The sequence below is a fragment of the Ranitomeya imitator genome, chromosome 8 (assembly GCF_032444005.1).
Source record: "Ranitomeya imitator isolate aRanImi1 chromosome 8, aRanImi1.pri, whole genome shotgun sequence".
In the NCBI taxonomy this organism is placed as follows: Eukaryota; Metazoa; Chordata; class Amphibia; order Anura; family Dendrobatidae; genus Ranitomeya; species Ranitomeya imitator.
In genome coordinates, this window is record NC_091289.1 from 79,890,476 (window position 1) to 79,918,347 (window position 27,872).

At 43.5% G+C, this 27,872-nt stretch overlaps 1 protein-coding gene across 1 annotated transcript; it reads right to left on the minus strand.

Annotated features, from left to right (window-relative positions):
- Positions 1–132: 132 nt before the first annotated feature.
- On the minus strand, positions 133–27,872 carry LOC138647131 (acidic mammalian chitinase-like). The gene is made up of 11 exons (XM_069735932.1): positions 27,773–27,872; positions 27,654–27,683; positions 27,108–27,309; positions 21,149–21,205; positions 15,181–15,352; positions 14,520–14,644; positions 12,855–12,978; positions 10,389–10,574; positions 1,095–1,211; positions 858–999; positions 133–638 (listed from the first exon to the last, which is right to left on the minus strand). Exons 1-11 carry the CDS (start codon positions 27,795–27,797, stop codon positions 376–378), a joined length of 1,443 nt encoding a protein of 480 aa, XP_069592033.1. The 5' UTR covers positions 27,798–27,872; the 3' UTR covers positions 133–375.

Genomic DNA, 27,872 nt, shown 5'->3' on the forward strand with positions numbered 1-27,872 from the left:
GCAAGCTGGAATCTTCGTTTTTTTCATTGATTGCACGTCTCATCAGGACTATTTCCATGCTTCTCTTCCAAGATCGGTGAGCTGGCTTCCCTTCCTTTCTTTTTTTCTACAAATTAACAGAACCAAGTAAAGCAGCTTACAGGATCTTTTTATAAAGAAGCTAATGATACTTTAATCAAACAAATCACATACTATATTATCCCAAATACAAAAACGAACAGAAAAGACACAATATGTTTGATATGTACAAGATGTTTATTTGCCCTCAATTAGTCATTTTCTTATTGACAAACCCATTTTTTGCTTTATAATAATCTTTTTATTTTATATAGCGCTAACATATTCCGCAGCGCTTTACAGTTTGCACGCATTAATTTATGGCCAGTTACAGCAAGAGCAGCTGGTGTCAAACACTAAGCTGGATTGGCAGGTTTGCTGGTAAGTGTTTCCATTTAGGCAATTATAGAACTGACTTTTACTTGTTGGGCTGGGATACAGACCATTTGATTTTCCAACACAGAAACTGCTGCTACCTTGTTGAGCTTTTGCAGCTGTGGCTGGCGCGGCTGGCGTGCTTGGTGCTGCAGTGTTTGGTGCTGCAGTGTTTGGTGCTTCTGGTACTATTGAAGTTTTACAATCTGCATAATAAATAAATGTAACAATATTACTAAGATATACTATGACGTTTACTAGTGAAACTTGCTCTTCATGAATTACATATAATGTGGTCCATATGAAAACAACCTTACTAGATTTTCCAGGATTTGTATAAAATGCCCTAGACCAAATGAGTCAGTTTTTTCTATAGTTTCTACAGTCTTGGTAAGTCTGCAATCAGGGTAAGCTTAAGCACTTACTTGGAAAAGAGATTCCCAGAGCAGATTTCAGTGCATTCATAAGGGGATATCTGCCTTGACCACAGAAATGTCCACTAAAGTCATCCAAAGGAAGGGCCCACACCATAGCGCCTCCAAAGTTATTCTGCAGAAGCCACTCGGCCTATGAACAAAAAGGAACCACACAAATCATGATTTCTGCCCTTTTTTATGTGAGTTTAGACATCACCTTTGTTCTCCTGCAGTTTGTTTTCATACCTTCATCTGGAAACTCTTTTGGTTGTCATACCCAATCCATTCACTTCCTTTGTAGGCATATGGGACAGCTTGTGGGCTATTCCAAACCTCTGTAGCCCCTTCCAGGAAACTACAGATCTGAAAATGAATGGAAAGGAAAATAAGATCACCTTTTATTAACTTGGCTCATTTTAGCTTGTAAATGTATTGTGTATGAAGATGCTAATGGATCGCCCCCCAAACACAGGGCCACGAGTTCTCGGTACCGGGCCTCTCTGGTTCGGTTCTGAGGCTGTCACGGTGGCTAGACCCAGTCCGCGACCCTGCTAAGGGGCGTCCAAAGGAGGTGGTGCAGTCTGTCAGGGGTTCCTGACGCCACCTGTGGTGTTCGGTCAGGGTGACCGACGCTGCTGTGGGGTCCGCTGGGGTGATGGAATGGCAGCTGGATGGTATACCTTCCCACAGGTGAAGCATGTCCCCAGGGCTTCCCAGTAAGGTGGATGGTGATGTTGTGAGGTGCAGTCAATAACGAGGACACAAGGTTGCAGTCTCTTTACCTCTTTACTGTAGACTTCAGGATCCTCAATCCAGAGCACGTTTAACAGGGCCATCTGAGACCGGCCGGTCCGATGGGCACTTCCAGAGTTTCCTTCACAGATGGAAGTCGTTGCCTACCACTAGCGCCTGTGTGTTGTAGTCCTACCCTGCTGAGTATTCGGAATAGTCCTCACAACTGCTGTTCTCGTTCGTTCGTTCTCTACAGCTCTCTCTCTTTCTTTAGTTCCAGATGTTACTAGTTTCTCGTCCCCCAGGTATGTTATGGCTAGGACGCACCCGTATGACGGGAAGGCTCGGAGCTCTTCCGGGACCCTAGAGACGCCCCTCTCCACGCGTTGCCCCCTATGTCTTCGTAGGAAATTTAAGGTAGACAGCCAACCTATAATTAACTGTCCTGCGGAGTTCAAAGTAAGGCCTAGAGTCAGTTACTCCCGCGGTGTTCCGGCCACCGGCTACGTGCCTCAGTAGGATGTTGCCTCAGTCTCACGGCACGACTCCTACTGGTACTCCTTTGTGCTTGATCTCGTTTACACTGTTCCACAATATCCTTCCCTCCGTGTCTCTTTCTTAGGATACCGCTGCAAGGTAGTGCAGGTGCGGTTCCGTTACATTCTGCTCTGTTCGCTAGGCACCTGCCAGGTTCCCACCCCTGACAGTGTCTTCTCCCTGCAACACCCCCTGCCACGGGTTGTTGCCTGAATCCAACCCAGTCAGCTTCTGACTAACTTCCTCCCCAACCCCTAGTTTTACCAGTGAGGAGTGGCCCAAAAAATAAAGCCTTTTTCTCCCCCTAGTGGCCAGAGTGTGAAGTGTAATGTATTCTGGTGATACCTGGTCAGGAGAACTCCTTTAGTGCCATCAGACGTACCATCACTCCCCTTAGTGGCAGAGTGTCATACTGCAACGACCAGATCTCTGGGGCACTGCACTCCCCCCCGGTTAAATCCAGTACTCCTGGACTGGGAAGAAGAACAACAATACATTGCAGCAAAAGACATACAAAATTTTTGAAATGCTTAAAACAGGTAATTAAAATAATGCTTCCCTTTATGGGAGGTGAGAACACTTGAACGTTACAAACAAAATTAAATATTTTTAAATAACAGGTTGACTATAAATAACTTTCAGTCCCCAGCCGGGTATTCTACCAAGTGCAAACTCTGAACAATAATTTAACTTTTCCTTTAAGGGCGTATAAGCTGAACCCACTAAAGGCCTACTATAAAATACTATATAAATAACTCAACTTTTCTTTCCGTTCTAGCTTCACCAATGCAGGACCGCCCAGCTGCTTGGCTGGGCCTACTGTCATTGTACCGACCATCATTCTACGGTTCTCAGGAGGACTCTCTCTCTAACCCCAACGGGTTCACTTCAAGCTTTCCTGTCCTCAATCTTTATTAACATTATCAAACTTTATTAACTTTCAACATCATTAACGTTTCGCTCTTTTCTAAGGCAACATGTCAACATTCCCTTTAAGAGGGAACCAAGTCTCTAGGAAGTAGTGCAGATTTTCTCTGTCTGCAAGTCCACTGAAAGCAAGACCTTCTGCGTCATGTCCAGAAGCATTATCTTCGCAAAGTCTTCTTTCACTTGTAAAACCAGTAGGGAGCACCTTTAAGAAGGTGCAAACTATATACAAAACAGTTTTGAATCATTCACCGTACATGATCCGGCAGTCTTTGGAAACAATGATGAACTTGTGCAAAAATAGAAAAAGAACTATAAACAATAGGGATCCCGGGTAAACAAAGGGACCCCTTTTAGGAATAACCCTGGACGGGTTTTAAGCAGCAGCAAGAAACAGTTAACTATTTACATATTCAGGTCTTCGAGGTTTAGTTCTGGGAAGGTTGTGGTCTTACCTCGCAGACCACTCCTCTCCGTTGAGAATGGGTGGGACCCTCAATGACACGCGGGGCCTGGTCTGTCTGGTGGTCCGCGGCAGGGGCTTCTCCCTCTGGAACCTCAGCTGGAACCTGTAGGACTGTGCATCGCTGGACACCCCTGGCCACCCAGCCGGTCTCCCTCCGCCACCTGTGTGTAAGTCACAGCATCCCCAGGCCTCAGGTCACGGTCCTCCTCAACTGTTCCATAGCGGAGTTCCACCTCGATCCGATCAACATGGACCTGCAAGGGCTCCCCAATCTCCTGGATGACCCCCATCTCCTCCTTGGGGTTATAGAAGACCACCACTCCCCACTGTGATGGTGGGACCTTCTCCTCTTCTGTGAGGTCTATCATGGTCACAGGTCGAGGCTGTTTCCTCCATGCCGCCACTAGGCGTCGATGGTGTTCCGTCATTGGCAGGATTCTCAAGTCCGGCTCCTGCGGAGCGTGACTCCCTGGTCGGGTGTGGGGACCTGACGCGGCCGGAGAGGGTAGAGGAGGGGATACGGGGGAGAGACGGATCTCCGTTGGGTGGCCCAACCGGGAACTCACCCGAGCATGGGCCTCCAGGCAGCGCGCCAGCCACCGAGCCTCAGCGGCGGCCACCCAGCCATCAGGCATCCGTCCACTGGGTTTTCCCTCAGGCAGCTCCACAGCGGTCGATCTCTGCAGCGGCGGTGACTCCGGGGTCGCTGCGGGTGGTGCAGGCCTGTGCCTGGCCAGGTCGTCTCCATGTGGTGGCCTGGAAGTCGCCATCTTTGTCCCCTCCTCTGGATCTTCTTCCCGGGCTCTTTTTCGGGGGCGGCTCCGTCCCCACTGTCCCCACCCTTCATAGAGGATGAGAAGGCGGACCTCAGCGGCTGACGGGCCCGCCCTCAGGATACAAGAATACTTAGACTGAGCGGCCATTATCTTTCGCACTCTTCAGTTCTTTCACACCCATTTCCACACCCTTCTTCTTCTCCTGCGCTCCTCGTGGCGCGGCAATGGCGACAGTTTTGGCGGGAGTCTTGCGGCAGATAGCAGTACACAGTCTTTGCAATAAATCACAGTTCAAACACGTTTCAATCACAATTCCAAGGCACACATGACCTGCTTCTCAGGCTTAAATACGATCCTGTTTGTGACGCCAAGTTGGATCGCCCCCAAACACAGGGCCACGAGTTCTCGGTACCGGGCCTCTCTGGTTCGGTTCTGAAGCTGTCACGGTGGCTAGACCTGGTCCGCGACCATGCTAAGGGGTGCCCAAAGGAGGTGGTGCAGTCTGTCAGGGGTTCGTGATGCCACCTGTGGTGTTCAGTCAGGGTGACCGACGCTGCTGTGGGGTCCGCTGGGGTGATGGAATGGCAGCTGGATGGTATACCTTCCCACAGGTGAAGTATGTCCCCAGGGCTTCCCAGTAAGGTGGATGGTGATGTTGTGAGGTGCAGTCAATAACGAGGACACAAGGTTGCAGTCTCTTTACCTCTTTACTGTAGACTTCAGGATCCTCAATCCAGAGCACGTTTAACAGGGCTATCTGAGACCGGCCGGTCCGATGGGCACTTCCAGAGTTTCCTTCGCAGATGGAAATCGTTGCCTACCACTAGCGCCTGTGTGTTGTAGTCCTACCCTGCTGAGCATTCGGAATAGTCCTCACAACTGCTGTTCTCGTTCGTTCGTTCTCTATAGCTCTCTCTCTTTCTTTAGTTCCAGATGTTACTAGTTTCTCGTCCCCCAGGTATGTTATGGCTAGGACGCACCCGTATGACGGGAAGGCTCGGAGCTCTTTTTTCCGGGACCCTAGAGACGCCCCTCTCCACGCGTTGCCCCTTATGTCTTCGTAGGAAATTTAAGGTAGACAGCCAACCTATAATTAACTGTCCTGCGGAGTTCAAAGTAAGGCCTAGAGTCAATTACTCCCGTGGTGTTCCGGCCACCGGCTACGCGCCTCAGTAAGATGTTGCCTCGGTCTCATGGCACGACTCCTACTGGTACTACTTTGTGCTTGATCTCGTTTACACTGTTCCACAATATCCTTCCCTTCGTGTCTCTTTCTTAGGATTCCGCCGCAAGGTAGTGCAGGCGCGGTTCCGTTACGCTCTGCTCTGTTCGCTAGGAACCTGCCAGGTTCCCACGCCTGACAGTGTCTTCTCCCTGCAAAACCCCTGCCACGGGATGTTGCCTGAATCCAACCCAGTCAGCTTCTGACTAACTTCCTCCCCAACCCCTAGTTTTACCAGTGTGAGGAGTGGCCCAATAAATAAAGCCTTTTTCTCCCCCTAGTGGCTGGAGTGTGAAGTGTAATGTGTTCTGGTGATACCTGGTCAGGAGAACTCCTTTAGTGCCATCAGACGTACCATCACTCCCCTTAGTGGCAGAGTGTCATACTGCAACGACCAGATCTCTGGGGCGCTGCACTAACATTCTACATGAGCAAAAATAATAATTAAAAAAAACAGAGAATTTCAAACTAAAAGTAAACATTTAAAACTAAATAATCAACCCAACAAATTAATAAAAATCTACTGTACTTTCTTAGTAATATTAGTTTTATCCCGGTTTGTATAACAGCAAATAGCCACCATTTCAGTTTCAGTCGAGGTTGCCATATAAATTGTCCATGTTCTTGAATCTTCTTATCTATGCTAGGATACCTGACCAGCTTATACATTAGTATATGAGAGGCAAAAAGAGATGATAGAAGCGACCAGCAGAGAATCGATTTCCAGTCAAATTTCATAAAATTGGCAGATTCCCACGATGTCAGGTGGGCTTCCTCATAATGTCCTGCCGCTTTCATATCACATAGTCTAGAGCAGCTAATCAGGGGAAACTACCACAGCCTGGATAAAAGAGGAGGGCCAGCCAAATAGCACCATTTTATGCTTTTATAGTGTAGGGAATGGAGGTCAGAGCGCACAGCTCACTCCACATAGAGGCATAATCAAAATTGGATTGGATTGTAGCACATTGAAAATCAAAGTGGTAGTCTGTGATACTAAACAAAGATTCAAGTGATAAAGGGAGCTGGTGTACCTGCATAGTTATGTGTCTGTGAATACGTTGATCTGCAGTAACAGCACAGCACCATAATGACAGCATTTCTTTAAATCTTCACACACTGCCACTGCAAAGCAGGAGTGCAGTAGAATTCCCTGTGTCCTAATTTTCTAGCAAACCGGAAGCCTGAGACCCAGGTGTTCTGTGGTATCTGCAGTGGCGTAGGAAAAGGGGGTGCGGGGGGGGCGGGCCGCCCCGGGCGGCACAATGTGGGGGTGGCTATCAGCACGGCTGCGCGCACTCATTCTCTGCTCCTTCCTCCCTGCATAGTGAGGACTGGAGCAGAGCGCTGGCAGTGCGCGCGGCCGTGCAGAGTTGCTGGCTGCAGTGTAGCAGGGGCACACAGTCACACACGCTGTGACTCACCCCCGCACCTGCAGTCAGCAGCAGAAGCTCCGATCCCGCCCCTCCAGCAGCGTCACAGCTCTCACAATGTGAAGAGCCATGGAGGGGCGGGGCTAAATGTCGGGGGCAGAGCCACGGACAAGCAGGAAGAAGAGGCAGAAGGAAATATGAAAATCAGAGCGGGAGACAGAAAAGATGTGAGAACAGAGACAGAAAACAACAGAGAGGCAAGACACAGGTGAGAAGTATATATGTATATATATATATATATATATATATATATATTACATCATTGTCTAAGGGTCACACTTCCGTCTTTCTGTCTGTCCTTCTGTCTTTCTTTCTTTCACGGATATTCATTGGTCGCGGCCTCTGTCTGTCGTCGCTGATTGGTCTCGGCAGCTGCCTGTCATGGCTGCCGCGACCAATCAGCGACGGGCACAGTCCGATTAGTCCCTCCGCTGCAGTCAGTGCCCGGCGCCTGCTCTATACTCCCCACAATCAGCGCCCGCTCCATAATCCCCTCCAGTCACCACTCACACAGGGTTAATAGCAGCGGTAACGGGCCGCGGTGTAACGCACTCCGTTACCGCTGCTATTAACCCTGTGTGTCCCCAACTATTTACTATTGATGCTGCCTATGCAGCATCAAGAGTAAAAATATGTCATGTTAAAAATAATAAAAAAATGAAAAAACCTGCTATACTCACCCTCCATCGCCTTTCCCGCTCCTCGCAACGCTCCAGTGCCCGCTCCATGCAAGCGGCAGCTTCCGGTGCCAAGGATGGTATGTGAGAAGGACCTGCCATGACGTCACGGTCATGTGACCGCAACGTCATCACAGGTCCTGCGCTCATACCAACCCTGGGACTGGAAGCTGCCTCGTGCGATACAGGGCCAGAATTCATCAGAGGGTGAGTATATGTTTATTTTTTATTTTAAGTCTGTATACTACGTGGCTCTGTGCTGTATACTCCATCACTGGGCAATATACTACGTGGCTGGGCAATATACTACGTGACTGGGCAATATACTACGTGGCTGGGCAATATACTATGTGGCTGGGCAATATACTACGTGACTGGGCAATATACTACGTGGCTGGGCAATATGCTACGTGGGCTGTGCAATATACTACATGGCTGTGTTATATACTACGTGGCTGGGCAATATGCTACGTGGGCTGTGCAATATACTACATGGCTGTGTTATATACTACGTGGCTGTGTTATATACTACGTGGCTGTGCTATACGCTATGTGGGCTGTGCTATATACTGCGTGGGCTGTGTTATACACTACGTGGCTGTGCTATATGCTACGTGGGCTGTGTTATATGCTATGTGGGTATGCTATATTTCTCTGCTGTATCTGCATCATGAATCATGCTATGTGTTAAAGGGGGGGCCCACTGAGACTCTTTCGCCCGGGGCCCTCTAAAACCGCGGCCGGCGCTGCAGCTGTTTAACGCTATTGACGTGCGGGCCCGCGCCCGTACGTCAATAGTTAACAACAGCCACCAGCCATTTGGAGGCTGGCAGCTGAAGTCGGCCGCAGCGCACACGTCGACGGCTTCTGACGTCATTGTCAGTCGCCGGCGAGTGCACGCTTCAGCTGCGTGGAGAGAGCAGGAGCGCGGTCAGGTAAGCAGAACTTGTTTTTTTTTTTTGCAGACCCTATCATGTGTGTTGCCCTATTTTTGGTAACCTTTGTGTGTATTGAGCCGAGGGGGGGGGGGGGGGCGCCAAACTCGGGAGCAGCCCCGGGCGGCAAAAGCTCTAGCTACGCCCCTGGGTATCTGGTACCAACATGTTAGCAGGAGAACTTTCAAATCCTGTAATTTGCCATCTGAGATCTCAGCAGATTAGACCTGTTTTCCAGCTCATCCCAAAAGATGCCCAAGTGAACACATTAAACTATTTATCTCATTTCTCAAACTACTGAAAACCAATTTTGCATTGTTGCAGTGCAACCTACCCAGCTAAAAAGGGCCTGATGAGATGCAGTAGGTCTGTAACAATATTTCTGCAAGAATTTTAGGACCCAATGTTTCTTAGCTAAGTATTGTCCAGAGCATCACACTGCCTCTGCCAGATTGACTTCTTTCCATAGAGCATCCTGGTAACATCTCTTCTCCAGGTAAGTGATGCACAAGAACCTGACTGTTTACATGATACTAAAGATAGTGTTTCATCACAGCAGACTACCTTCACATGTTATTTTATGGTACATTCTAATGATTATATGCTGATTTATCATAGCGAGCGTTACATTTTTTTACCAATTTATGCTTCAACAGTTAAGTTCAGTGAGTTTGGACCAGACACTCTATCCTTCAGTTCACCAGTGCCTCAATTCAATATGCTGATAGCTTATCATCATTCCTTGGATCACATTTGGTAGCTACTTACCACAGCATACTGGGAACACCATACAAAGACCTGCTGTTTGGGAGATGCCCTAATGCAGTGGTCTAACAATCATAATTAGTTATCATAACAGCTCTCAGATATTTATGCTTGTCTATATCCAATACATCATCTTTAAAGTTGGCAATATACATTAGATAGCTGTCAGCCAAACAATGTTTTGGCCAGTGGTGGTCAGCCGTCCCTCCCATACAGAAGGGCAATAGTTTGGCTGACCACTCCTGTGTTCTCAATTAGAAAGCCTCAAACTGACACGTTGGCTGGCGGCACATCTCAGGGGGAACGATGCTATTGACAGTCCAAAATCAGACATGAGCGATTCATATTTCCCCTGACTACCAGTTGGCCGGCGGCCCTAGAAACATTAGACCATTACCCATTGATATCAGCTGGTTAAGACAACTTTAGTCTAATATGTAAGGAGATGATTACTTTCTAACATAACCTACTTGTTGACATGTGCCAGCACCACAAAATAAATAAAGGGGCTGTCCATCCAACAAATCAATGCTTGAAAATAATAAGTGATAAACTATTACTTACTTAAAGAAGCCCCTGCCGCTTTAGTGGTGCTTCACTGTAGCTCTTCAGTGTTCCCTGCTCACATGACCACAAAGGCCAATGAGTGGCAGTAGCAATCATGTGTTGTAGGCAGGGCATCACCACTGCAGCACTGTCAAAGAACTTACCTTTTAAAGTGGCAGGGGCTTTAATGGTAATACGTAATGCATTGTCATGCATTAGCTACCTATGGCCGACTTTCTTTTATTGAACAACCCCTTTATTGTTCTTAACTTCACCTATTAGAGGTTTTATTGGTGTAGAAAAAACGTTCTTGTTTTATTTTTCATCACTTGAATTGGTACATGAAACACTTCAAATTCAAGATGAAGTGTCATTCATAGTTTATTCAGACATATTAGTGTTTCTAAAGGAAGATTATGCAGATCAAAAAATTCTGTGAAATTAGACGCCTCCATTTATTCTTCTAATTAAACCTAACCTACAAGGAATATCAGTATCCCAAAAATGATGATAAACGGGGTTACCTCAAAATATGCCATAAATCCAGCCTGCTGTGTATATGGTGCAGCGGGAGCGCCACCAGATGTTGGAGCACCCAATCCATTGTTAGAGGGGTTCGAGAGTGTAAAAGTTCGTCCATAAGCTGGAAATCCGACCATGAGCTTTTCAGGTGCAGCACCATTATTTTTCCAATAATTTAGGGCATAATCCTAAAATATCAGAACAGATGAAAATGTGACAATTCAGTTTATAGATTCTTAATGAATAAGCAGATACGACACTGTGGATCATCAGCTCCTCCTCACAATGCCTTAAGGACACCGTTCTCTCCTGGTTCTCCTCCTATCTCTCCGACTGCTCTTTCACTGTATCTGTTGCTGGTTCCTCCTCCTCTCACCTTCCCCTTACTCTTGGGGTTCCTCAAGGATCAGTCCTAGGCCCTCTCCTTTTCTCTTTGTATACTGCCCCTGTTGGACAAACAATCAGTAGATTTGGGTTCCAGTACCATCTCTATGCTGATGACACCCAATTATACACTTCTGCTCCTGATATCTCACCTGCCTTTTTAGAAAACACCAGAGATTGTCTTACCGCTGTCTTCAACATCATGTCCTCCCTCTATCTGAAACAGAGCCTGTCAAAAACTGAACTTGTGTGTTCTCCCCCTACTAACCTACCTTTGCCTGACATTGCCATCTCCGTGTGTGGGTCAACCATTACCCCCAAGCAGCATGCCCGCTGCCTTGGGGTCATACTTGATTCCGAGATTTCATTCACCCCCCACATCCGATCACTGGCTCTCTCTTGTTATCTGCACCTCAAAAACATTTCTAGAATTTGACCTTTTCTTAAGGTACCTTCACACTGAACGATATCGCTAGCGATCCATGACGTTGCAGCGTCCTGGCTTGCGATATCGTTCAGTTTGACAGGCAGCAGCGATCAGGATCCTGCTGTGATGTCGTTGGTTGCTGCAGAAAGTCCAGAACTTTGTTTCGTCGCTGGACTCCCTGCAGACATCGCTGAATCGGCGTGTGTGACGCCGATTCAGCGATGTCTTCACTGGTAACCAGGGTAAACATCGGGTTACTAAGCGCAGGGCCGCGCTTAGTAACCCGATGTTTACCCTGGTTACCAGCGTAAAAGTTAAAAAAACAAACACTACATACTTACCTTCCGCTGTCTGTCCCCGGCACTGTGCTTTCCTGCACTGGCTGTGAGCGCCGTCCAGCCGGAAAGCACAGCGGTGATGTCACCGCTGTGCTTTCCGGCCGCTGTGCTTACACAGCGCAGAGAAGCAGAACGCCGGGGGACAGACAGCGGAAGGTAAGTATGTAGTGTTTGTTTTTTTTAACTTTTACGATGGTAACCAGGGTAAACATCGGGTTACCAAGCGCGGCCCTGCGCTTAGTAACCTGATGTTTACCCTGGTTACCGGCATTGTTGGTCGCTGGAGAGCTGTCTGTGTGACAGCTCTCCAGCGACCAAACAGCGATGCTGCAGCGATCGACATCGTTGTCGGTATCGCTGCAGCGTCGCTCAGTGTGAAGGTACCTTTACTTTCGACTCTGCAAAAACTTTGTTTCTCTTATTCATTCTTTTCTGGACTATTGTAACTCTCTACTAATTGGCCTCCCTCTCACCAAACTCTCCCCGCTCCAATCTGTCCTGAATGCTGCAGCCAGGATCATATTTCTCAGCAACCGTTATTTCGATGCCTCTTCCTTGTGCCAGTCATTACACTGGTTACCTATCCACTCCAAAACCCAGTACAAACTTATTACCCTTATCCACAAAGCGCTCCATGGCTCAGCACCACCCTACATCTCCTCCCTGGTCTCAGCCTACCACCCTACCCGTGCCCTCCGCTCCACTAATGACCTCAGGTTTGCATCCTCAATAATCAGAACCTCCCATTCCCGTCTCCAAGACTTTACAAGTGCTGCTCCAATTCTTTGGAATGCACTTCCCAGGTTAATACGATTAATCTCCAATCCCCACAGTTTTAAGCGTGCCCTAAAAACGCATTTGTTCAGACTGGCCTACCGCATCAACGCATTAACCTAACTATCCCTGTGTGGCCCATTCAAAAAACTTAAACCATAATCAGGTTCCTCGCATCATGTTCTCATACACTTTATGCAGTTAATAGCCCTCTGTGTCTGTACTGTTACATACTTAGGCTGATGATAGCCGGTTCATGCAGCTTTACATGAACACCTGAGCCTTATGCTATGGCTGGTCCGAACAACGAAAGCAATTGTTACCATCCACCTCTCGTGTCTCCCTTTTTCCTCATAGATTGTAAGCTTGTGAGCAGGGCCCTCATTCCTCTTGGTATCTGGTTTGATCTGTGTTTATTGTTATGCTGTAATGTCTATTGTCTGTACAAGTCCCCTCTATAATGTAAAGTGCTGCGGAATATGTTGGCACTATATAAATAAAAAAATATTATTATTATACATAAGAGATACATAAAAATAACATACCACATTGAAATAGATATAACCACCCTGATCAGCTGGGCCCTGGTAAAGCGGGCTATTCTCTCCTGTAAATCCTTCCCATGATCCTCGCAAATCATATGTCATTACATTAATAAGATCCAAGTACCTGGAGATAAAATGGAACAATGAAGAAAAACTGCACACAATTACCTACCCCAAAGGTAATTAAGGTTTTCTGATTAAATACATTGTAATTCAACCGTAATACACTGCTGTATGTTTTGTTATTCAGAATAGTGCAACTATTGGGCTACTAAAAATGTAGGATTAAATAGAAAGGAATGAGAAGACACATCTTAATGCCTGTTTCTGAGTTGTTGTTTTATGATGTGCATTATGCTAACATTATAGCATGTGTTATTGTTAATTTAAAGAGGACCTTTCACTAGTTTATTTTGGCTGGTTTTTGCTATTATTTTATCTTCGCTACTCCCCTGAATATGCTGTTTTCCTTTTTTTAAAATCCACCCATACAGCTTCAGGCCGGTTTCACACGTCAGTGGCTCCGGTACGTGAGGTGACAGTTTCCTCACGTACCGGAGACACTGACACACGTAGACACATTGAAATCAATGCTTCTGTGCAGATGTCATTGATTTTTTGCGGACCGTGTGTCTGTGTGCCAAACACGGAGACATTTCAGTGTTCGTGGGTGCGCACGGATCACACGGACCCATTAAAGTCAATGGGTCCGTCACCGTGTAAACACCTACCGCACACGGATGCTGTCCGTGTGCCATCCGTGTGCTGTCCGTGTGCGTTTTTCCTGCCATAGGGTTAAAATTGTAAAAATTGTTGCAATACACGGACACGGACACACGGACAGCACACTGACAGCACACAGACCCTAAAAACGTACTCACGGACATCATACGGATCCCACACGGATGGCCTATGTGAGCACACGGACACGGATAACTCCGGTACCGTTTTCTCCGGTACCGGAATTATCTGGACGTGTGAGACTGGCCTCACAGATACAGCATTTCTATTTAGTATTCATTGATATGATCTTTACCAAAGGGGCATTGCTCGCAGGGTAATAAAGCATAATAACAGAGTAGCCAAAAGACTAGAGATGAGCGAATATATTCGGCTTACCAAATAAGCTGCATTTGGAACCCGGCTAACTGGAGCGCTCCGATAATCAGGTGTCCGCAGCTGCATGTGTCACGGCTGTGTGACAGTCACAACATATGCATGGAGCGCCTTCAGAAGACATGCCTCCAGAGAATCCTGCGAGGGGAAAGTGGCTCACAAGATTTTCTGGGGGTGTCTTTAGGCTAATTCTTACACTGTAACCAACACCCCTCTGGTAAAGACCATAAAATTAGTACTAAAAGGGACCATATAACTAGGACTATATGGCAGATAAAGAAACAATTAAATATTCAGGGGAGCTGCGGGGAATAAATACAAAAACTAGCCACATTAACAGCAGATATTCTATAACATTAAATTAATTCTCAGACTACGGAATTTGCATGCATTCAGCAAAATAGATGATTGTGCTGATTCTCAAGAATAGGGCTGAGGTGGAATAACGAAGACAATAAACAAGCATGGTGCCATTTTTGTATAAATATACATTGACCACATTTGCACAGAACCTAATTAGTGACTTATTTTTCAGAAAAAAAAACATACTGAGATAGTTGTGGAATTTGATATCCATTTGCAATGGTGGACTTGCCAGCAGACACAGCAGCAGACATGAGCAGACGAGGTCTATTGGTTTCACTACCTTCCTGCACAAATGCCGCATTCATTTCCTAAAATGCAGAAATATAAGGAACAATACTCCTATTGTTTACTTTTCCATTACATTACATTTTGTTTGCCGTGTCAAAATACTTAATGTAAGGGTACCGTCACACAGTGCAATTTTCATCGCTACGACGGTACGATCCGTGACGCTCCAGCGTCGTAACAATATCGCTCCAGCGTCGTAGACTGCTGTCACACTTTGCAATCTACGACGCTGGAGCGATAATTTCATGACGTATGTGCGATGTAGAAGCCGTTGGTTACTATGCGCACATCGTATACGATATATGTTACACCATGCAATCATGCCGCCACAGCGGGACACTAGACGACGAAAGAAAGTTTCAAACGATCTGCTACGACGTACGATTCTCAGCGGGGTCCCTGATCGCAGGAGCGTGTCAGACACTGCGATCTCGTAACTATATCGCTCGAACGTCACGAATCGTGCCGTCGTAGCGATCAAAATTGCACTGTGTGACGGTACCCTAAGTGTAACACAAGTGTGAATCTCATAAGTGTAGACAACAAATAATTTCACCTGTAGCAAAACAGAAAACTGTTGCTGAGTTTGTGGTGGGCTGCCTCTGTCTGAGTCACCAGGATACTCCCAGTCAATGTCCAATCCATCAAACCCATACTGTCTTAGAAATTTAATGACAGAGGTGATGAATGTCTGACGGTTCGCTGAACTGGATACCATGGCATTAAACCTGTAGGAAGAAAGAAATCCTTAAAATTAGAGATGAGTGAATCGATTTGATCCATATTGAATTTGTTTATTTGTTTTTTGGAAATTGCTGAACTTGGCAAATTCAAACAATTTGCATATCACTTCGCTACTATTATACACATTGCAGCAATTTGCAGAATCTAAAAAGCAAACTAGTAATTCAAAGAGATTTGCTATTTTAAAGGGATCACATAAACTGGGGGAGGTGCCCCATAATGCCTTTGCAGCTGTCACAAACATGATCTAACACAGCGAATCAAGGAAGGCTGTCATAGCCTGTATAAAAGTAGAAACAGGAAAGGCAGCAGACATTTTGTGGTGAATCCGATTCTTGAGCATGCATCACCAGTGCTCTTAGCTTAGCCATAGACATAAGGAGAGAAAGCCAAAAAATTGGACTAATTATTCAGATAGTGTTTTTGACAGCTCAACAGTCAATATTAGGGTGTGAGGAAAAGAGAATAGTGTCATACAAATATTTGACTCTAACTAAAGGCTTTGCAGTACTTCTGAATTGCAGCAAATAGTTTTGCCACAAACCAAACTTTTAGCAAAACCTAAATTTATGTATATTTAAAAAACATTTGCTTATTTCTACGTGTAACGATAAAGCACGACATACACACAACATTGTATAACGTTATTATTTAGGTAATGTCACCATATTTCCAAGCAGGGTGTCCCACCTACCAGTCAGAGCAGAGAGCTACAACCAATACATCAATCTACAAAGGCCAGTGTGTGGTACTACACTTCTTTGGCGTTTTCAAATTTAGGTCTGTATATCTACCACAACAATTCCAAAAAAGTTGGGACAATGTGGAAAATGTAATAATTAAAATAAATAATTTCAAAATCTGTTAATGTCATATTTTATTCAGAACATAGCACACATATTAGAAGACAAAAGTGAGATATTTTTCTTTTTCATTTGAAAAAAAAAAGGTAACCTTTCACCACTTTGAGCATGTTAAACTAGCCACATTGATGGAGTAGTTGCTGGAGAGCTAAGTAAAGTTTTTATTTTACAATTTCTCCTCTCCTATGTGGATATATTAGCTTGCAAAATTTAGGTTATAATTTGATAAGCCCAACTGGGTATTACCAGAGATTTGTCTCAGAGGACAATTGCTTCTACCCCTGCATGACTATATGTAAAATCGTCATTAAAACCCATCCTGCGCGATAATATAGGTGAATTTAATGAAAATGTAGAATCCCTGTGGGTGGAGATAAGGGGAGGGGGAAAAAATAATAAATTACTGATAGGGGTTTGTTATAAATCTCCAAAAATAATGGAAGCAATGGAGAATATCCTCGTAAAGCAAATAGATGAAGCTGCGACTCAAGGAGAAGTCATTATTATGGGGGACTTCAACTACCCTGAAATAGATTGTGGAACAGAAACCTGCAGTTCCAGCAAAGGTAATCGGTTTTTGACAACTATGAGAGACAATTACCTTTCACAACTGGTTCAGGACCCAACAAGAAAGGGGGGCACTGCTAGACCTAATATTAACCAACAGGCCAGACCGCATATCAAATATAAGGGTTGGGGGTCACTTGGGAAATAGCGATCACAAAATAATAAGTTTTCATGTATCCTTTAAAAAGATGTGTAGTAGAGGGGTTACAAGGACACTAAACTTCAGGAGGGCAAATTTCCAACGGATGAGAGAGGATCTTGGTGCAATTAACTGGGACGATATCCTGAGACACAAAAATACACAAAGAAAATGGGAGACGTTTATTAGCATCCTGGATAGGACCTGTGCACAGTATATACCGTATGGGAATAAACATACTAGAAATAGGAGGAAACCAATATGGCTAAATAGAACTGTAAGGGGCACAATAAGTGACAAAAAGAAAGCATTTAGAGAATTAAAGGAAGTAGGTAGTGAGGAGGCATTAAATAAATACAGAAAATTAAATAAATTCTGTAAAAAGCAAATCAAGGCAGCAAAGATTGAGACAGAGAGACTCATTGCCAGAGAGAGTAAAAATAATCCTAAAATGTTCTTTAACTACATAAATAGTAAGAAACTAAAAAATGATAGTGTTGGCCCCCTTAAAAATAGTCTGGGTGAGATGGTGGATGAGGATGAGGAAAAAGCCAATATGCTAAATGACTTTTTTTCATCAGTATTTACACAAGAAAATCCCATGGCAGACAAAATGTCTAGTGATAAAAATTCCCAATTAAATGTCACCTGCTTAACCCAGCAGGAAGTGCGGCGGCGTCTAAAAATCACTAAAATTGACAAATCTCCGGGCCCGGATGGGATACACCCTCGAGTACTGCAGGAATTAAGTACAGTCATTGATAGACCATTATTTTTAATCTTTAAAGACTCCATAATAACAGGGTCTGTGCCACAGGACTGGCGTATAGCAAATGTGGTGCCAATATTCAAAAAGGGAACAAAAACTGAACTCGGAAATTATAGGCCAGTAAGCTTAACCTCTACTGTGGGTAAAATCCTGGAGGGCATTCTAAGGGACGCTATACTGGAGTATCTGAAGAGGAATAACCTCATGACCCAGTATCAGCACGGGTTTACTAGGGACCATTCATGTCAGACTAATTTGATCAGTTTCAATGAAGAGGTAAGTTCCGGATTGGACCAAGGGAACCCAGTGGATGTAGTGTATATGGACTTTTCAAAAGCTTTTGATACGGTGCCACACAAAAGGTTGATACATAAAATGAGAATAATGGGGATAGGGGAAAATATGTGCAAGTGGGTTGAGAGCTGGCTCAGGGATAGGAAACAAAGGGTGGTTATTAATGGAGCACACTCGGACTGGGTAGCGGTTAGCAGTGGGGTACCACAGGGGTCAGTATTGGGCCCTCTTCTTTTTAACATATTTATTAATGACCTTGTAGGGGGCATTCAGAGTAGAATTTCAATATTTGCAGATGACACTAAACTCTGCAGAGTAATCAATACAGAGGAGGACAATTTTATATTACAGGAGGATTTATGTAAACTAGAAGCTTGGGCTGATAAATGGCAAATGAGCTTTAATGGGGATAAATGTAAGGTCATGCACTTGGGTAGAAGTAATAAGATGTATAATTATGTGCTTAATTCTAAAACTCTGGGCAAAACCGTCAATGAAAAAGACCTGGGTGTATGGGTGGATGACAAACTCATATTCAGGGGCCAGTGTCAGGCAGCTGCTACAAAGGCAAATAAAATAATGGGATGCATTAAAAGAGGCATAGATGCTCATGAGGAGAATATAATTTTACCTCTATACAAGTCACTAGTTCGACCACACTTATAATACTGTGCACAGTTCTGGTCTCCGGTGTTTAAGAAAGACATAGCTGAACTAGAGCGGGTGCAGAGAAGAGCGACCAAGGTTATTAGAGGACTGGGGGGTCTGCAATACCAAGATAGGTTATTACACTTGGGGCTATTTAGTTTGGAAAAACGAAGACGAAGGGTTGATCTTATTTTAATGTATAAATATATGCGGGGACAGTACAAAGACCTTTCTGATGATCTTTTTAATCATAGACCTGAAACAGGGACAAGGGGGCATCCTCTGCGTTTGGAGGAAAAAAGGTTTAAGCATAATAACAGACACAGATTCTTTACTGTAAGAGCAGTGAGACTATGGAACTCTCTGCCGTATGATGTTGTAATGAGTGATTCATTACTTAAATTTAAGAGGGGACTGGATACCTTTCTGGAAAAGTATAATGTTACAGGGTATATACACTAGATTCCTTGAAAGGGCGTTGATCCAGGGAACTAGTCTGATTGCCGTACGTGGAGTCGGGAAGGAATTTTTTTCCCCAATGTGGAGCTTACTCTTTGCCACATGGGGTTTTTTTTTGCCTTCCTCTGGATCAACATGTTAGGGCATGTTAGGTTAGGCTATGGGTTGAACTAGATGGACATATAGTCTTCCTTCAACCTTAATAACTATGTAACTATGTAACTATGACGTTGACCAATCATAAGCAGGTAGCAACACACAGAGGAAAAAAAGAACATGTTTGTCTGCCTCATTAATCTCTGCAGCTATTGTATAGAGGCACAGCAGAGCTAAGTTATGTATTATTACAAAACCTTCTAGATGTGTAAATCTAGAAGTGGACAACAGAGTGCACAATAGGGTGATACCCTACAGAGGGAGAGCAGGAGAGTACTGGTTATGCTCACCTGATGGAGTTGTGACAGGCACAACTCCTATGTAGGCATGAAGTAAAACAGCTGCTGCTATCACATGGCGGGGGATAAATCCTCCAGGAGATATTGGATCCATTTAGATGAACACATAGGTGGGCTGCACTGCTTTTCAAGAGATAATAACCAATGTCATTTGTTTTTTTTTCACTTGAAAAAGATGGCATTGAGACGTGTTGTGAATAAAAAGCCTTTTTTATTATCATCTCTGAGAATTGATTTACTCCAGCAGCACAGCCCACCTACATGTTCATGCAACTGGATTCAAACTCCTCCAGATCTCATCTCTCCGCAGTGTGGGGGAATGGTGAGAGCTCACAGCACTGTGAGCTGAGATATGGAAGTTTTAAATGTATTAAAATTATTAGTATATTATATTGGTTTCAGTATATTTAATTTGGTATATCAATGCTGTAAATATAATAATAAATAACATATCCTTTAATCACATTGGTTGTAAAGACTAGAACAAATAATTAAGGGTATGTGTGCACAAAGTCTTTTTCCAGCTAAATCAGCCAGGAACTGGCCTATAACGCACTAAAAATGCAAATAAGAATGAACATAATGTACAGCAATGTCAAAAAGACTTAATGTGTGTAAGCTAAATCTTTTGTTACTTGTTTTTAGAGTTTAGCGAATTTGCTCTGGTCCCTGCTTATTCTGCAAGCTGTAGCGCTTACTGAGTAAGCTGCAGAGGGAACCCGGATACATAGAGCGTGGCAGCCGATCAGCAGTCCGGCGCTGCAGCTGCATGTGTCACAACTGTGTGATGGTCACTGCACATGCTTGGAGGGCCTGTGTGTTGGGCCCTCCATGCATGTATTGTGACTGTCACACAGCCATGACACATGCACCTGCAGTGCCGATTAGCTGGCGCCATCCAGCAAGCCGGGTTTCCTCTGCAGCTTATTCGGTAAGCGCTATAACTTGCTCAATTTGCTCAACTTTAGTTGTTTTAACCACTTCAGGCTTCAGAAGATGTGAAGTGGATAAAGAAAGTGACCGGTCCATTGTTCAGGCTGCTTTTTGCTTGGAAGCTGTTACTATGATATGTATAATTGAAAAAATCACAACAGGAGCAAAAGACATCAGAAAAGACAATCTTGAGGGAAAGACATTTTCTTGAAGTGCTTCAAAAACAATGGTGGAACAGAAGCATCTAAAAGATGCCACGTGCCCATCACTGAAGGGCATAACGAGGTATGATTGTTTTGGCTGAATATACAGCTTTGGGGAGGCATTGGCTCTCCCTATTTATCACAGTTGTTTTGAGTCTTGCTCCAGTGGAAAAGTAATGCAAACTATGTCTCAGAGAATGAAAGAAAACTACCATTTATTGGAACTAGCTATCTATAAGTCAATGTGAGAACCTTTATAACAAGATGTAATCATGGCCAGGGATGAATCCCAAGCCATGAAACTCATAAACAGACATTTTGGGGGCTTGCCCCTTGTCAATGTAAAGCATGGTCAGACTGGCTGAATAAGGCACCTATGATGCACCTTTGGGGAAGGACTGAATATACAATAGAATAGACACTGAGAAAAGAATTGTGTTTTACTATTACCCAGAAGTTCCATAGTTCCAGCCACCAACAGAGAGAAGAGTTTTCAGTTCACTGTTGCTACAAACAAGAAAAATAATGCAAGTTACATAAAGTTAATAATAATATAGGACTATACAAGTCTGAACTGCTACACTAAATGTATTGTATATACTAAATGCTATAGTTACATGAGCAGAGCCTCAGTGCTGGCTGTAACCCAGATGACTACATATTTGTACACTACTGTTTGCTCAATGTAGAGAAGTTTTGGAAGATTATGCTCATTTGTCCAAAAGTGTTGGAACTTAATATATATGATATCTGGCAATATTTAAATTGCAATAGTACATGACACCAAAAGTGTCTAAATGTATTTGAGTAACAGCTGATCTGCGGTACCCAGAAGCATATGGTAAACCGTGGTGTCTCCGGTAACAACTGATCGGTGGGTATGCCAAGTCTTGAACACCCAACAATTGCTTATTGATAACTTATCCTAGAGATAGGTCATTAATATCAAAGGTTTGGAAAACCCATTTAAACACAATTTTGTTTTTCTAATATAAAAAGATCTTTTTTAGAACAATTCTCTTTTACTTAAAAAAATAGTAATAGTAATAATAGTGCTGCCAGAACATGGAAGAGATTATGACGTTTCTGCGTAAGTTAAACTCTATAATAAAATCTTTGGGGCAGATTTATTAAGACTGGCATTGCCCATGCCAGTCTTAAAATAGGTCTCGCTGGTGTATGATGTGCTGAATTCATTAAGAGACCCAAGCACCTTAATTAATTTGGCGCATCTTCTTTGTGGTGGGCGCCTCCATGCTCCTCGCCAAAAAATCTACTCCAGTCAATGACTTTAGTAGCATTTCTGGCATAGGAAATGTGGACACCTTTAGGCCGGCTTCACACTTGCGAGTTTTACGGACGTAAGAGCGCAGAAACTACGTCCGTAAAACTCGCAAAAAATACGGCACAATTATTCTCTATGCCTCTGCTCCTCTCTGCCGTATTTTACTGATCAGTATTATACGGCTTTCTACGGCCGTACAAAATCGCAGCATGCTGCGTTTGTCACCGTACTGCGCAAGAAATACGCCAATGAAAGTCTATGGAAGCGTGAAAAATACGGATTACACACGGACAAGCAGTGTGACTTGCGAGAAATACGCAGCGCTGTTAGAGAGAAAAGCCGGCAATTCAGTGCGGTGTACAGTAAAATCACACTGACAGCTTACAGTAGAATAGGTAGAATAAATGTCTACACATAGAATAGGTATATATATATATATATATATATATATATGTCAGTAGACACATATATGTATATATATTAATATTTTTTCCAGCGCTATACAGCTTGAAACCCGGTAATTCAATTACCGGCTTTTTCCTTCTCCTTCCTAAAACCCGACATGATTTGAGACATGGTTTACATACAGTAAACCATGTCTTCTCTCCATTTTTTTTGCAGATTCCACACTACTAATGTCAGTAGAGTGTATCTGCCAAATTTGGCCGTTCTAGCTCTTAAAATAAAGGGTTAAATGGCGGAAAAAATTGGCGTGGGCTCCCGCGCAATTTTCTCCGCCAGAGTAGTAAAACCAGTGACTGAGGGCAGATATTAATAGCCTGGAGAGGGTCCATGGTTATTGCCCCCCCCCTGGCTAAAAATATCTGCCCCCAGCCACCCCAGAAAAGGCACATCTGTAAGATGCGCCTATTCTGGCACTTGGCCACTCTCTTCCCATTCCCGTGTAGCGGTGGGATATGGGGTAATGAAGGGTTAATGCCACCTTGCTATTGTAAGGTGACATTAAGCCTAATTCATAATGGAGAGGCGTCAATTATGACACCTATCCATTATTAATCCAATTGTAGTAATAATAATAATCTAATAATCTTTATTTTTATATAGCGCTAACATATTCCGCAGCGCTTTACACACATTATCGTCACTGTCCCGGTTGGGGCTCACAATCTAAATTCCCTATCAGTATGTCTTTGGAATGTGGGAGGAAACCGGAGTGCCCGGAGGAAACCCACGCAAACACGGAGAGAACATACAAACTCTTTGCAGATGTTGTCCTTGGTGGGATTCGAACCCAGGACTCCAGCGCTGCAAGGAAAGTAAAGGGTTAAATAAAACACAAACACATTATTTAAAATTATTTTAATGAAATAAAAACAATGGTTGTTTGAGTATTTTATTCTACGCCCAATCCAGTGACTGAAGACCCTCGTTCTGTGAAAGAAATAACATAATAAACCAACAATATACTTACCCTCCACAGATCTGTAACGTCCAACGATGTAAATCCTTCTGAAGGGGTTAAAACATTTTGCAGCAAGGAGCTTTGCTAATGCAATGCTACTCCTCGCTGCAAAACCCCGGGGAATGAGTCTAAATATAGATCAATGAGCTATATTTAGCTTCATTTGCGGTGAGGCGCCCTCTGCTGGCTGTTCATAGATCGTGGGAAATTACCTAGAAGGCTCCCAGGCTTTCTAGGAAAGTTCCCACGATCTATGAACAGCCAGCAGAGGGCGCCTCACCGCAAATGAAGCTAAATATAGCTCATTGATCTATATTTAGACTCATTCCCCGGGGTTTTGCAGCGAGGAGTAGCATTGCATTAGCAAAGCTCCTTGCTGCAAAATGTTTTAACCCCTTCAGAAGGATTTACATCGTTGGACGTTACAGATCTGCGGAGGGTAAGTATATTGTTGGTTTATTATGTTATTTCTTTCACAGAACGAGGGTCTTCAGTCACTGGATTGGGCGTAGAATAAAATACTCAAACAACCATTGTTTTTATTTCATTAAAATAATTTTAAATAATGTGTTTGTGTTTTATTTAACCCTTTACTACAATTGGATTAATAATGGATAGGTGTCATAATTGACGCCTCTCCATTATTAATTAGGCTTAATGTCACCTTACAATAGCAAGGTGGCATTAACCCTTCATTACCCCATATCCCACCGCTACACGGGAATGGGAAGAGAGTGGCCAAGTGCCAGAATAGGCGCATCTTACAGATGTGCCTTTTCTGGGGTGGCTGGGGGCAGATATTTTTAGCCAGGGGGGGGCCAATAACCATGGACCCTCTCCAGGCTATTAATATCTGCCCTCAGTCACTGGCTTTACTACTCTGGCGGAGAAAATTGCGCGGGAGCCCACGCCAATTTTTTCCGCCATTTAACCCTTTATTTTAAGAGCTAGAACAGCCAAATTTGGCAGATACACTCTACTGACATTAGTAGTGTGGAATCTGCAAAAAAAATGGAGAGAAGACATGGTTTACTGTATGTAAACCATGTCTCAAATCATGTCGGGTTTTAGGAAGGAGAAGGAAAAAGCCGGTAATTGAATTACCGGGTTTCAAGCTGTATAGCGCTGGAAAAAATATTAATATATATACATATATGTGTCTACTGACATATATATATATATATATATATATATATATATATATATATATATAGACAGTATATATATATTTTTTTTTCTTTTTGGGACACATGGATCACTTCTATAGCGGTATGTTGGTTTTGCAAGTCTGCGAGAAAACCACGCAGTACGGATGCCATACGGATTACATACGGAGGATGCCATGCGCAAAAAACGCTGACACACCCTGCCTACGGAGGAGCTACGGACCACTATTTTCGGGACATTTCAGCGTATTACGGCCGTAATATACGGACCGTATTTTCATACGCTGAGTGTGAAGCCGGCCTTACTGAATTAGACAAGCGAGCATATCCACTCCGTATTCTGTCCCATCTCTTCCCCAACTCCACCCATTTTTATGAAATTGCTTCAAAAGTCACACATTTTTTGTGCAACTACATATTGCACAACATTTTGATGACTTTTTAAAAGTATTTTACAACAGTTTTCAAAACAAATTGGTGATGAATTGGGCCCTATGTAGTAAACAGCTTCCTTACCCCTTCAGAATGATTTGGAAAATGGGAAGCCAACATTGTTTTACTTACATGGAACCTATCACCAGGTTTTTCACAATATAAGGTAGGGCCAGCACCTGTAAGCTCTCTGTTACAGCATGCTAGAAATGTGTATATATATATATATATATATATATATATATATATATATATATATATATATATATATATTGTATATACAGTATTCCCCAGTTAGCTGTACCTAACACACAAAAACTTGCTTTTATTATACTCATCTATGGGGCAGTCTAGTCCGATAGGTGTCACTGGTCTTGATCCGGCAATTCTTCTCTTCTTGCGATCAACGTTCTTCCTTCTTGCTTCATGAGGATGAAATGTCCTACATCATCCAAACAGTGTCCTCCATCGCACTTCTGCGCAGGCGTACTTCTCTCTGCCCTGCCGAGGTCAGCGCAAAGTACTGCATGCACCGGCGCACTTTGGCCCTTCACCATGCATGTGCATTACAGTACTTTGCTCTGCCCTCGGCAGGGCAATGAGAAGTATGCCTACAGAGAAGCATGATGGAGGACACTGTGGATGACGCTGCTTTTATAGTCAGTCACTTTGGAACAATGATAAGAAGTAGGCCAGGTCAAGCTCCTGACCCTGCTTTCGGCCTGTTTTTTATGACGCTGTACTGCAATAATTATTAGTCGTGTAATTCCATATCACTGTTACAAATTTCTTACAAAACCTAAGATGTTTTTCCTCACCTGACATTTTCTCCGACCACACCCTGTCACCTACTGTGTGCCATCTCATTTATGTTCCCCCTGCCACTGTGCCCATTTGTCTTTATGTGGCCTGGCCAAACTGCCAATTCCCTCCAACCACTGCCACCCTTTCTTTGCAGTCAAAATTGAAGGAGGCTGTCTTACAGAAAAAGTAGAGGAACCAACATCCGTATGTGGTAAAATCCATAGATTTTTATTAAAGATATTACAAAAAATACATGGATCATAAAAGCACCATAAAAGAAGGAGCTGACACTACTACACATTTCAGGTCAATGCGGCCCTTAGCTATAGCATCAATAAACCAACTACACAAAGGGCTATATATAGTGAAATAGACATTATTGATAACACTTGTTAGACTACACATTAAAACTAAGGAGACAATTTCTAAGACAGTGCAATGGGGCTGGAAGTCTTGAAGACTCGGGAGCAAGGAGCAACAGTATCAGTGTATTTGTCTAGGCAGGGGTCGGTCTGGGGACTCAAATCATTTTGGGATCTGGTTACAAGTCTGGATTCATTTTGTGGACAGGAATCTGAATTAATTGAGAGATGACGTGTGTGCTGCTTATGAGGAGAAATCAGAGAGTCCATCGAAGTCTGCCATGTGAGAGAGATACTAGAGCCTGCAGGGCCAGAAGCAGCAGCATGCACACTGTTTTGGTGCACTGTATAAGCAGGAACTTTAGTGCAATGTTTTTTTAAAACATTTTCCTACAATTCACAGATTATCCCTTTTGGTTCCCTATTGTGCCAGCACCCATTAGTCTCCCACATACTCCTCTGAGACCATTTTCATTCCCATTATGCACCCCTTCCCCAGACACACACCCATTATATGGGGCCCAGATTTGCAGCTCCGGATAGCCATATGCAAATACACAGACATGCTTTGCATTCTTTCGACACAATACGATTTGTTTTCTTTTTCACTCTCTGGAGTAATAAAACATTGTCTTTTCTGGTGCTGGCCTATTTTTATAGCCAGGAGAACTCAATAAAACAAGTAAGATAACAAAAGAGCTCTTGGTTCTTATTGTATAATATGGCTAACACACGGCTAATGAGCAGCTGTCATGGATAATCCTAGGACTGATCAACTCTTTATATACTCATAGGCACCAATTTATTGGAAACCCCAATATCCTGACTGATTAAATGACATAATCATATAACAAAGTAATCATCAGTGTTTCCTAAATAAATATACCTCTAAATGGGACTCGAGAAATGAAAGCAATTACGGAAGAAAGGTACTCACTACTTCTTGAGGGAATTTAAGGAAGCATAGAGTTGCGGATCATTCCACTCAAATGTCTGGATCTGGTTGTTGGTCATTGTGGCAAAAGCATAAATCACATGAGTACACATGCAAGGATCAACATTATCAGGCATATATGTGGCGGGACTAGGGTAGTACTGAGCCCAGTTGGTAAAGTAACAAACCAACTTGACAGATGAGCCTGGCAAGGAGAACATTACAATAATCAATTAAATAAATTAGTACAACAAAAACAATAAAATACTATATAAAAACACATTAATACCTAAACATATATAACTGTATCTGTATGAATGTACACCAATGTACCGTATTTGTCTCTCTGAAGACTAGTACTGAGATCCTGCAATGAGAGCATTAGAACCTTACTCCATCATGGCTGGAGTGATCGCTCAGGTGCTAGAGCTCGTTCATTTTAATAGGAATAAGCCCTACAGAAAATGTAGTAGATCTCGCAATAAAAAGACCAGAACTCAGAGTAATCTGATAATGGAGAAGAAAATCTGTGGAATAACATGGACTTACCTAACTGCACATGCAGTAGGAAGGTGAAACCTGCAGAAAATAGATGGGGAAAGATTAAGTGAATAGTATAAGCCACTTTTACTGTACTCAGTGACAGAGTAAAATTGAAAGAAACTCACAGGTGAAAAGCAGGAATTTGTTCATCTTGATTCCTGAAATAAATCCATTGACAGGAGTAGCTCTCTTATATAGATATCTGTCACCTCCACTTTGTCCCAG